The sequence below is a fragment of the Euleptes europaea genome, chromosome 9 (genome assembly GCF_029931775.1).
Source record: "Euleptes europaea isolate rEulEur1 chromosome 9, rEulEur1.hap1, whole genome shotgun sequence".
NCBI lineage: Eukaryota > Metazoa > Chordata > Lepidosauria > Squamata > Sphaerodactylidae > Euleptes > Euleptes europaea.
The window spans coordinates 13,350,146-13,362,998 of record NC_079320.1 but is presented as its reverse complement, the minus strand read 5'-3'; the positions used below and the strand labels follow the sequence as shown (position 1 = coordinate 13,362,998).

General features: G+C 48.3%; 1 protein-coding gene across 1 annotated transcript in view; it reads right to left on the bottom strand.

Moving 5' to 3' along the window:
* GPAT3 (glycerol-3-phosphate acyltransferase 3) overlaps positions 1-10,422 on the bottom strand; it is a 38,230-nt gene extending 27,808 nt beyond the window's left edge. Inside the window, exon 1 of the mRNA XM_056855257.1 lies at positions 10,279-10,422. Within this exon, the coding sequence (XP_056711235.1) occupies positions 10,279-10,422 (144 nt within the window). The remainder of the gene's footprint in view (positions 1-10,278) is intronic.
* Between the last annotated feature and the right edge of the window lie 2,431 nt (positions 10,423-12,853).

Sequence of the window (12,853 nt, the reverse complement as noted above, 5' to 3'; positions counted from 1 at the left end):
CCTTCCCTAGCTCACAGAGGAAAGGAGAAAACTGCCAGCTCTTAGCTGTTGTGTACAGAGCCTCAAATCAAAGGCTGACTTCTAGGGCCAGGCAAATGAAGAGTGAAAAGGACACAGCAATAAAGGAGGGCTTCAAATTGTCCTAGCTCCAAAATAACAGGAATATGCATTCCCCATCACAAACACACAAAAAAAGTTAGTTCTTAGCATAAACAATATAATGACAAAGGGATTCACTGGTTTCATATTTGGGGCCAGCATGGGTTCGATCTCAATGGAAGTCGGTATCAGGTAGCCGGCTCAAGGTTGACTCAGCCTTTCATCCTTCCAAGGTTGGTAAAATGAGTAGCAAGCTTGCTGGGGGTAAAGTGTAGACGAAAGGGGAAGGCATTGGGGAAGGCAATGGCAAACCACCCAGTAAACAAAGTCTTCCTAGTAAAGTCATAATGTGACATCACCCTGTGAGTCAGTAATGACCCGGTGCTTGCACAGTGGACTACCTTTACCTAAGAGAGAGGAAGAGCCGGCATGGTGCATTGGTTAAGAGCGGCGGACTCTAATCTGGAGAACTGGGTTCGATTCCCCACTCCTCCACATGAAGCCTGCTGGGTGACCTTGGGCCAGTCACAGTTCTCTCAGAATTTCTCAGCCCACAAGGAGGCAGGCAATGGCAAACCTCCTCTGAACATCTCTTGCCTTGAAAACCCTACTGGGTCGCCTTGACGGCACTTCACACTCACTTCAGAGGGGAGAAGCTGGGAGATGCAATGACCAAGAATAAAACAATTGTGATGTCCTTCCCATTACAGGCTCCTAATCACTCTTGCTTCTTTTGTCATTTATGCATGGTCGCTTTAACCTCCTTTATTCCCGGTTTCAGCCAGGATCAATTTTTTCTGTATGCATGCTACCTCATTCCTTGTCAGCTCAAACCTGTTTCAATGCAAAATTAACTTGGCTTTTCCCATTCCTCTTCTGGCCTGAATTAATCCGTTCATCCTGGCTCATTCTGGAATCACTGAACAAACATACAACTTTCTCGGGTTGAGCTTTGCCCCACCCTATTCCAAACCCCTCTTCAAGCCAGCATACAGATAGCCAAACAGGGGAAGCACAGAAGATTGGCTTCTCTCACAGTCAACCACAAAGCAGTGTGTAAAGAGGCAGGGATTCAAGTGCTTCCTGCTACCTCGGAGCTCTTTCTGAACAAAAGAAAGGCTTTTTTAAAACAAGGCTTGGATTTCTCCCCCCCCCCCTTTCAGATTGCTTCATTTTTTGTTCTTAAAATGCTTTTTTATGCGGCAGTTGGGTTTGAAGGGAAGGAAATCTTCTCTTGCAAGGTAAGCCAATTACAGAGCAGCATTTAAAGGGGTGGGACTTGATTTGAACTTGGGAGACTGCTTTTCTGTATTCATGCCTCCATTAGCACACAGTTTCGTCCCTGATCATTCCAGCCAATGCACACAGTTTCCCCCAACCCAGGTTACTTTAATCCTGACTGAAACGGGGAATAAAGGAGGTTAAAGTGACCATGCATAAATTACCCTTGTGTACTTCCAGGCAGCTATGAGAGTAACAGAGACCAACTATCAGAAACCTTACTTGCATGTGCATCATTTCAGGGGCTAGTGACATCTAGCTTTCCTTGGCAACCTAGAAGGGGACTCCATCCGTCATGGACCTCCTCTTTTGCTCTCTTTTTATGTAATAATTCTCTCTCTAACACACACATGCTCTCACTCGCTCACTCTCACACACATATACGGAGGCTGTTACCGCACTAGGTATTCCCAGCAATGTATCAAGAGTTTGAAAATGTTATAAAAAACATCGCTTTAAAAGGGTTTTTGGATGCCACGGCTAAAAAATGGTTGGAAGACGTCTTCACAGCTAAAGGGGCCAAAGTGCGAACAGTATTTTTTATAACATTTTCAAACTCTTAATACATCACTGGGAATACCTAGTGCGGTAACAGCCAGAGTTTCCCTGTTGATTCACTGCAACCAAGCTGGGGATGTAATGCAACCATTATCTGCTGACTCCTTCTACCAGCAGTGGTTTATGCAGCAGATGGTTGACTGGAGAACTTCTGCCACTGAGTACCGATGTATGGAAAGGGAAACTGAGGAACGTCACCCAGAGGGCATCAGACAGCAATGGCACCAGAGTGCATTTGCATCCATGCTAGACACCGCTGTCTGCTCAGGAGCTGATCCCCTCTGGGAAGGGAACTGGCTCCTTCTCCTCTTTCAGCTGAGCTCAGCAGCAATTGTACTGGTAGCGGAAGACTCCTCAGCACAGTCACACCCTTCTAAGTCCATCAACTTCAGTGGGGCTGAGAAAGATGCAACTCTGCTTAGGACTTCCCTATAAGCCACCCCACAAGCTGCCTCTGGATTCCGTTAAGGAGTTCAGGGAAGCTTACACCAGGCTACATAGTCTTACCCTTGCCAACAACTTTGTGAGGAAGGTTAGGCAGAGAGATCCATGAGTCTCAGTGGACCCTAAAAGGTAAAGGTCCCCTGTGCAAGCATCAGGTCATTCCTGACCCATGGGATGATGTCACATCCTGATGTTTACTGTGTGTGTGTAAAGTGCCTTCAAGTCGCAGCTGACTTATGGCGACCCCTTTTTGGGGTTTTCATGGCAAGAGACTAACAGAGGTGGTTTGCCAGTGCCTTCCTCTGCACAGCAACCCTGGTATTCCTTGGTGGTCTCCCATCCAAATACTAACCAGGGCTGACCCTGCTTAGTTTCTGAGATCTAGGCAGACTATATTTACAGGGTGGTTTGTCATTGCCTTCCCCAGTCGTCTACACTTTACCCCCAGCAAGCTGGGTGCTCATTTTACCGACCTCGGAAGGATGGAAGGCTGAGTCAACCTCGAGCCAGCTCCCTGAAACGGACTTCTGTTGGGATTGAACTCAGGTCATGAGCAGAGCTTTTGACTGCAGTACTGCAGTTTAACACTCTGCGCTGCGGAGCTCTCAGCAGACCCTACCATCCACAAAATCTGAATACACTTAACTAGTTACAGCCTGATCTTAAACTTGTTTTCATAAAAGAAAGCCCTTCCAGGTTACTTCCCTTTAAGGATGTTTGGGTTTCCAGCCTTTGGGACACAACATTCAGGTCCTCCTGGACCCACCTCTAAATCTGGGGGAGGGGAAGCAAGCTGCAGCAACAGCAGAGAGTACTTTGCAACATTCCTATCTCATGGCACAGCCTTTAGGTTCTGTGCGCGTTATGCACCGTCAAGTCACTTCTGACTTATGGCAACCCTATGAATTAATGGCCTCCAAAACGTCCTGTCGTAAACAGCCTTGCTCAGGTCTTGCGAAATGAGGGCCGTGGCTTCCTTGATTGAGTCAATCCATCTCATCCTGGATTTTCCTCTTTTCCTGCTGCCTTCCACTTTTCCTAGCATTATTGTCTTTTCCAGTGAGCCTCATCTTCTCATGATGTGAGCAAAGTACAATAGCCTCCATTGGTCGAGAATTCAGACTTAATCTAGGGCCTGCACTGTATACTAGCCTTGTTCATAAATTATAGTGAATGCACTTATAATCCGCGTACTTAATTTTTCTTTATTTGTGTGATGAGTAATTCTCATGTTACATTCAACAAATGTACAGCTGAATGCGTGATTTAAAGCCCACTTTTGCCCTGTTTATTTATTTACTTCATTTATACCCCCCTTTCTCACCAATGGAGACCCAAGGTGGCTTACACAATTGTCCTCACCTGCATTTTATCCTCACAACAAACCGGTGAGGTAGGTTTGGCTGGGAGTGTGTCTGGCCCAAGGTCACCCAGCAGTCTTCCATGGCAGAGTGGGGATTTGAACCTGGGTCTCCCAGATCCTACACCAACACTCTAACCATTACACCACACTGGCTTTCAGTCCTTGTACTAGTCCATGGTTTCATTTGTAGAGTTCATTGGCTTTTTCATACACACAGATATATGCACATATGTGCAGGATGTAATGTGTTCACAGTTAACATGGGAACAGGACTATATTACTTTAGTGCGGACTCTGCAAGCCTGCCCCTTGAAGACTGTTCAGACATTCTACAGCTGATGTAGATCAAAGTCACATGGGAGCACCTTTGACTCTGCTCCTGGGTTCCAATACAATATGTTTCTGAACAAATCTATGGTGAGACCACAGCTGAAATACTGTGTACAGTTCTGGTCACCACACCTAAAAAAGGATATTGCAGAGCTTGAGAAGGTGCAGAAAAGAGCAACCAAAATGATTAGGGGACTAGGGCAACTGGCCTATGAGGAGCGGTTAAAACGCTTAGGGCTGTTTAGCTTGGAAAGAAGGCGGCTGAGGGGAGACATGATAGAGGTCTATAAAATTATGCATGGTATGGAGAGAGTATTATCTCTCATAATACTAGAACGTGGGCTCATCTGCTGAAGCTGGAGGGTGAGAGGTTCAAAACAGATAAAAGGAAGTATTTCTTCACACAACGCTTAGTTAAATAGTGGAACTCCCTGCCCCAGGATGTGGTGATGGCTGCCAACTTGTAAGGCTTTAAGAGGGGAATGGACATGTTCATGGAGGAGAGAGCTGTTCATGGCTACTAGTAAAAATGGATACAGGTCATGATGCATACCTATTCTCTCCAGGATCAGATGAGTATGCCTGTTATATTAGGTGCTGTGGAATACAGGCAGGGTAATGCTGCTGCAGTCATCTTATTTGTGGGATTCCTAGAGGCATCTGGTTGGCCACTTTGTGAACAGACTTGATGGCCCTTGGTCTGATCCAGCATGGCCTTTCTTATGTTCTTACCATCAACTGTAATAAAATTGGTTCTTCGATATTCCAGTGAGACAACCCAACTTGCACGGTTGATCTTATGCATCCATCCGCACATATAGTTCTAAAGTACCTTCCCCAGCAAAATAATGGTTAAGTCCTTGTGAGGTCAGTTAAGACTCTGCCTCTGCCAGAGGCAAAAGGCATTCTGAGCCTAGGGCAACTTAACACTGGCTTTCTACTAACTGCCACTAAATAACAGCCATTCTCATTCCTATCACTGTGAAATCATAATGTACTTCAGAGAAGAAGAGATACTGCAGCATTAAGCTGTTCCATGTAGCCTTAAGGAAGTCACTGGAGACCAAAAGGCAATTGTTTTTAAAATCACCTCCAGCCATACAGTAGCATCCTCCTACTGGTTTCAGAGGGTAGCTGTGTTGATCTGCAGTAGAGCATAAGAAAGGCCATGCTGGATCAGCATGTCTTCAAGCTCTGGGTGTTTTAGTACTGTAAAACAATGAAACTTCCAGCACCAGAAACAAAAATATGTGGGACATCTTTCATCCCAAGATACATGAGGAATTTGACTTGAGATAGAAATATACCCCTAATGCAGTAAGGTTTTTTAACAAATTCATTTTTAAAAGTCAAGCATTTTCAATTTTATAAAGTTTAATTTGATATCCAGATAGGCTGGTGCCAACTATTTTAGCAAAACTTGTGACATCCAACTCTGCGCTGGTGTTAACTAGCTTACCATAACTAGTGCACGGTGTCTGCATTTTTCTCAACTAGATCTGAATGTCAGGTAACAGCATTTCACCCTGGATTTCCTGTGTTTAGCCCTTTCACCCTATTCCCGCCCCCAATCTTGTCAGATCTCAGAAATTAAGCAGGGTTGGCCCTGGTTAGTATTTAGATGGGCAACCTCCAAGGAATGCCAGGGTCATGACGCAGAGGCAGGCAATGGCAAACCACCTCTGAACGTCTCTTGCCTTGAAAACCCTACCAGGTTTCCTTAAGTCAGCTGTGACTTGATGGCACAAAAAAAAACACCCCAAGATAATAAAAGAAAGCTTAAGCCAGAGCAAAGATTTGCTAGCCTTTGACATGTCACAAGACATCTGCTTTAAAAAAAAAAAAAAAAAGCAATAGACTAACCAGCCTATACCTCTGCAATCCCTTCAGTGAAACAATCTAGATTTCTTTTTAAATCGTATTCTTTGATGACGAGGCTTTTAATTACCTGCTTCATAAATACGGGCCTTCTTATAAACGTGCTCTCCTTTATTAGCATTGCTCTCCAGGCTCATGAGCCAGTGTGGTGTAGTGGTTAGGAGCAGTGGACTCTAATCTGGAGAACCGGGTTTGATTCCCCACTCCTCCACATGAGCAGCGGACTCTAATCTGGTGAACCGGGTTTGATTCCCCACTCCTCCACATGTGCAACGGACTCTAAATCTGGTGAACCGGGTTGGTTTCCCCACTCCTCCACAAGAAACCTGCTGGGTGACCTTGGGCTAGTCACAGCTCTCTTAGAGCTCTCTCAGCCCCACCTACCTCACAGGGTATCTGCTGTGGGGAGGGGAAGGTGATTGCAAGCCAATTTGATTCTTCCTTAAATGGTAGAGAAAGTCGGCATATAAAAAAAACCAACTCTTCTTCTTTTTCATTAGATTTATATAGTGTTTCAAGGGGTTTCAAGTAACTTATCAGAGGGATCCAATAGGTAACTCTGTAAAGGTGGACCCATGCAGCAGCTGCAAGAGGGGCTGAGAAAAGCATGGGTCGGTAGTTGCCTTCCCTCAGCTCCAAAATCTGCATCCTTAATGATATTTAAATCTAGAAACAACTGTTTCTGTTTTGGTAGGATTGGCTGCCTGTGTAGCTCAAGGGAGTTTCACTGAGATATTTTGTTTTTGTTTTAGAAATTAAAGAGATTGGTAAAGAGATCTTTACAAGTCGGTTCCATCCCACCACCACCCCAGTGAGATGTAGAAAAGTATCTTTGCCTCTCCTTGCCTAAAGATGTAAAAACGTGTAACTCTTTCTTAGACTTACGGCGTTGATGTTTCTTTTAAGATACTAAACATTCTTGCCAAACCTGATATGATAAGTTATATGGTGATAGTAACATGTAGCACCTCGTAAGGGTGAAACAGTTTTCGTACACATTTTGCCTGCAGTGAAAGTGAAAAATAATCTATTTAGCTGAAGAAAGATGGGAGTGGGGGGGGGCATAAGGAAAGAAATACTGCCACATATCCAACCATCTACAGATTTCACAGAATGGGTCCTTCCCACTGCCCTCTCTGAACCCTGAAATTTTGTTCCTGGGGGTCAGGGAAACCCAAACACAGGGTTCAACGTGGGAGAGAATCGTGGGAAGTAGCCATATCCTTTTCTGCAAACAGAAATACCATTCTGTGGTTGCATATATGCCAATCTGACAGCGGGGAAATAAATTGAGAGCGGGGAGGGGCCAGGACTCAGTGGTAGAGACTCTGCTTGGCATGCGGAAGTTCCCAGGTTCAATCCCCAGCATCTCCAGTTAAAGGGACTAGGCAAGTAGGTGATGGGAAAGACCTCAGCCTGAGACCCTGGAGAGCCGCTGCCATTCTGGGCAGACAATACTGACTTTGATGGACCAAGGATCTGATTCAGTATAAGACAGCTTCATGTGTTCAACTCATTGCTGTTGAAGACAGTTTTATTTAGGACCACATCTGATTAATTTACTAGCAGTCCTAAATTGTGGTTTTAAATCCTGGGGCTTTTAAAAATATATTCTATTTTATATATTTTTTCTGCATTGTTAGCTGCCTCGAGCTTCATCAGGAAGAAAGGAGGCCAATAAATGTTTTAAGTAAATAAATAAAAATAAATAAAATTTTGAATATATTTTGAATATAAATTTTGACAACTGAGTTGGGGGCTTCACCACTCCCAACGCGATCCACTACTCCAGGTCCTCATTAATTTGTCTTAGTAGAATTATAGAATCACAGACCTGGAAGGGGCTATACAGGCCATCTAGTCCAACCCCCTGCTCAATGCAGATCAGCCTAGAGCATCCCTGACAAGTGCTTGTCCAGCCGCTGCTTGAAGACTGCCAGTCAGGGTGAGTTCTCCACCTCCCTAGGCAGCAAACTCCACTGCTGAACTACTCATACTAATAAATCCTAATGTTCAGTCAGTACCTTTCCACCCAATAATTTAAACCCATTATTGCGAGTCCTATCCTCTGCTGCCAACAGGAACTGCTCCCTGCCCTCCTCTAAGTGACAGCCTTTCAAATAGTTAAAAGAGAGCAATCATGTCCCGTCTCCCCAACCTTCTCTTCTCCAGACAAAAAATTCCCAAGTCCCTCAACCTTTCCTCATAGAGCCTGGTCTCCCAGCCCCTGATCATCCTTGTTGCTCTCTTCTGCACCCACTTCATTCTGTCCACATTTTTTTCTGAAGTGAGGCCTTCAGAACTGCACCCATTACTCCAGGTGCAGACTGACCAATGCGGTGTACAGCGGGACAGCGACATCTTGCAATTTGGATGTTATGTCTCTGTTGATGTACCTCAAAGACTGTATTAGCCCTTTTTGCTGCTGCATTACACTGACTGACTTGGATGGAGCTAGGGTCAGAAGAAGACGACGACGAGTTGGTTTTTATATGCTGACTTTCTCTACCATTTAAGGGAGACTCAAAGTGGCTTACAATCACCTTCCCTTCCCCACAACAGACACCCTGTGAGGTAGGTGAAGCTGAGAGAACATGACTTGCCCATGGTCACCCAGCTGGCTTCCTGTGTAGGAGTGGGGAAACAAGTCCAGTTCACCAGATTAGCCTCTGCTGATGTTCCTCAAAGACTGTATCAGCCCTTTTTGCTGCTGCATTACACTGACTGACTTGGATGGAGCTAGGGTCAGAAGAAGACGACGACGAAGAAGACGAGTTGGTTTTTATATGCTAACTTTCTCTACCATTTAAGGGAGACTCAAACTGGCTTACAATCACCTTCCCTCCCCCCACCCACAACAGACACCCTGTGAGATAGGTGAAGCTGAGAGAAGGTGACTTGCCCATGGTCACCCAGCTGGCTTCCTGTGGCGGAGTGGGGAATCAAACCCGGTTCTCCAGATCAGATTCCGCCGCTCCAAACCACTGCTCTTAACCACTACACCACACTGGCTGCTTGGCATGCAGAAGGTCCCAGATTCAACCCCTGGCGTCTCCAGTTAAAGCAGTGGTTCCCAACCTTTTTTTGACCAGGGACCACTAGGACTTTTTTGTTCGGTGCAGGGACCCCAAGGTTCAAAATAAAAATTCCGGGAATTTGAAAATAAACTTTAATCATAACTGTTAGTTAAACATTAAACTCAGAATTATATTTGAATATATACATTTTATAATAGAGAACTTTTAATTGAAAATATTAATTTATTATGGGTTTATAACTTTGTTTCGCGGACCTTAATGTAGTTCTCGCGGACCCCTGGGGGTCCATGGACCCCTGGTTGGGAAACAGCGAGTTAAAGGGACTAGGCAAGTAGGTGATGTGAAAGAGCGGCTTCCAGTCTGAGCGGACAACCCTGACTCTGATGGACCAAGGGTCGGCTTCAGCGTGAGGCAGCTTCATGTGTTCAAGGGAAGGTTAATATTGAGGGGGGGGTTTGAGTGACAGGCGCTTCAACGAATGGACGCGGGGATTGCGCCGCCGCGCTCCGAAGCAGGGAGGGCCTTGGGATTTCAGGGCCCCCCAAGGGAGGAGGCCCCAAGGAGCTCCCGAGCAAGCGGCCATGGTTCGCCCCCAACCCTTCCCCGGCCTCCTCGCCCATACGCCCCACCGAAGGAAGGGCGAAGGCCCCAAGGGGAGAGAGGCGGGGGTCACGACCGCTGAATCATGCAAGGAAGGTCGCCGGTGGTTTTGGGGACGGCGGCAAAGGAAGCCGCAGCGCGCCTCCTCCCCTTTGACTTAGGGTTGCCAACCTCCCGGTCCTGGCGGGAGATCCCCCGCTGCTACAGCTGGTCTCCAGCCGATGGAGAGCCGTTCGCCTGGAGAAAATGGCCGCTTTGGCCACTGGACCCTGTGGCATTCAAGTCCCTCCCCGAACCCCGCCTTCCGCAGGTTCCACCCCCAAAACCTCCTGCCGATGGCAAAGAGGGACTTGGCAACCGCATTCCTTGTCCAGCTTTCGCACCCATGCACGGTAATTGGGAACATGATGGCCTATTATGTAATGGCGCCCAAATTTAGCTGCAGAGGCCTGCAAAAGGGGTTGCCAACCTTCACGTATTGGCCGGAGACCTCCCGCTATCGCCACTGCCCTCCAGGCGATGGAGAGCAGTTCGCCTGGAGAAAAAGGCCGCTTTGGCCAATTGGACTCTACGGCCTTGAAGCCCCCCCCCTCCCCAAACCCCGCTCTCCTCCGGCGGCGGAGAGGGACCTGGAGACCCTCCCCCGCCCCCCTCCGGAAGCCCCCCAGGGGCCCGGCCGGGCCTCACCTCCAAGGTCTTCACCAAGAGGTTGATGTAGAGCTCCGAGATGCCCAAGGACAGGCCGCACACGGAGGGCAGCACGATGGTCAGGAAGGCCAGCGCGAACCAGAGGCTCAGCACCGCCGCCGCCACGGACAGGAGGCCCTCCATGCTGCTGCTGCTGCTGCTGCCGCGGCCAGCGACGCCTTGCCCGGCTGGCCAGGGGCGGAGGGGGCTACTTGGCTGGCTGGCTGGCTGGCTGGGGGAGTGCACGGTCCCCTTCGGCCTCCTGCCTGCCTGCCTGGCTTCTCCCCCTCGCCCTCCCCGGCTCCACCCCCGGCCCGCCTCCTCTCCTGCGGGTGGCCACGGCAGCCTCGCCTGGGCAGCAGCGGCTTTCCCCGGCCGCCTCCGGCCCTACCCGAGCGCGCGGGGCCGCCACGCCCGGCGGCGCGCGCTCCTCCCGCTGTGCGGTCACGGCTGCATTGTGAGCTCAGGAGGCGACGGGAGCGGAGCGGCCCCCAGGCTCCCGACGGGAGGGTTGCCACCTCCCGGTCGGGAAATTCCTGGAGGTTCGGGGTTGGGGACGGAGGAGGGCGGGGAGGGACTTCCGCGGGGGTTATCCGGGCTGTGTGGCCGTGGTCTTGGTATTGGCTTTCCTGACGTTTCGCCCGCAGCTGTGGCCGGCAGCTTCAGAGGAGGAACACTGAAGGGCGGGGTCTTCCACGGGGTTCAATTAGGGTTGTTATATAAATTAAAAAAAATTATATTTAAAAAAAAAATTAGGGTTGCCAATCTCCAGATACCTGCTATTACAGCTGATAGAGCTCCTGCCATAGCCATTTTGAGCAGCCTTTTTGGTGCAACAAGACTGAATTATTCTTTCTGTATTCGATTGCTATTATTGCATATACAAAGACAAATCAGTTAATATCTATGAAGATTCCAACTGATGAAGCTGCAATTTTGCAGTGAAAACGCTAGTGTGCATCCGGACCGTGTTACTGTGGACTTCTTCAATTTCTCAGCCTTCCTCGTGTTGCTTTTTGAAGAAAACAACCTAGAGATAAGACTCTTGCTTACCTTGAAAAAGACTTCCCATCTTAGATTTGCTTGTACATACTATCACTGCTGTTTTCACTTGTCTGTAGATGTTACACATTGTTCACAATATATGTTTGCATAGTTTGCTTGTGTATTATTTAAATTAATTGGTTTGAGCCTAGTACTAACCTCCAGGTACTAGCTGGAGATCTCCTGCTAATACAACTGATTTCCCGCCGATAGAGATCAGTTCACCTGGAGAAAATGGCCACTTTGGCCATTGGACTCTATGGCATTGAAGTCCCTCCCCCTTCCCAAACCCCACTCTCCTCAGGCTCCACCCCAAAACCTCCTGCCGGTGGCGAAGAGGGACCTGGCAACCCTATCCATGGGGTATAATTTGGGTTGCCAACCTCCAGGTACTAGCTGGAGATCTCCTGCTAATACAACTGATTTCCCGCCGATAGAGATCAGTTCACCTGGAGAAAATGGCCGCTTTGGCCATTGGACTCTATGGCATTGAAGTCCCTCCCCCTCCCCAAACCACACCCTCCTCAGGCTCCACCCCAAAATCTCCTGCCGGTGGCGAAGAGGGACCTGGCAACCCTATCCATGGGGTATAATTTGGGTTGCCAACCTCCAGGTACTAGCTGGAGATCTCCTGCTAATACAACTGATTTCCCGCCGATAGAGATCAGTTCACCTGGAGAAAATGGCCGCTTTGGCCATTGGACTCTATGGCATTGAAGTCCCTCCCCCTCCCCAAACCACACCGTCCTCAGGCTCCACCCCAAAACCTCCTGCCGGTGGCGAAGAGGGACCTGGCAACCCTATCCATGGGGTATAATTTGGGTTGTCAGCCTCCAGGTACTAGCTGATTTCCAGCCGATAGAGATCAGTTCACCTGGAGAAAAAGGCCACTTTGGCAATGTTGATTCTATGGCACTGAAGCCCCTCTCCAAACCCCGCCCTCCTCAGGCTCTGCCCCAAAAACCTCCTGCCAATGGCGAAGAGGGACCCGGCAACCCTAGGTATAATGCCATAGAGTCCACCTTCCAAAGCACCCATTTTCTCCAGGGGAACTGACCTCAGTCACCTGGAGATCAGGTGTAATCCCAGGAGATCTCCAGCCACCACCTGGAGGTTGGCAACCCTATTTGTGAAGCATCATCCTACAAATTAGTCCTGAAATGGGGTAACTCTAGAACAGGGGGCGGGCAGGGAGCTTCTAAATGGCCATGAGGATGCGACCTTATGTTATGGTTGCCAACCTCTGGGTGGGGCCTGGAGAGTTCCTGGAATTATAACCTATCTCCAGATTTAAAATATCAATCACCCTGGAGCAAAGAGGTGCTTTGGAGGGTAGACTTTATGGCATTATATCCTACTGAGGTCCCTCCCCAAACCCTGCCCTCCCCCGGCTCCATCCCCAAATCTCCAGGAACTTCCCAACCCAATGCTGGCAACCCACCATGATGTCCTCACAGCAAGTGCACCCCTTGAGATCTCTGCTTCCTCCGAAGCAAGCCTTAAAAACCAGGCTTATGTGCATGCGTAGGAT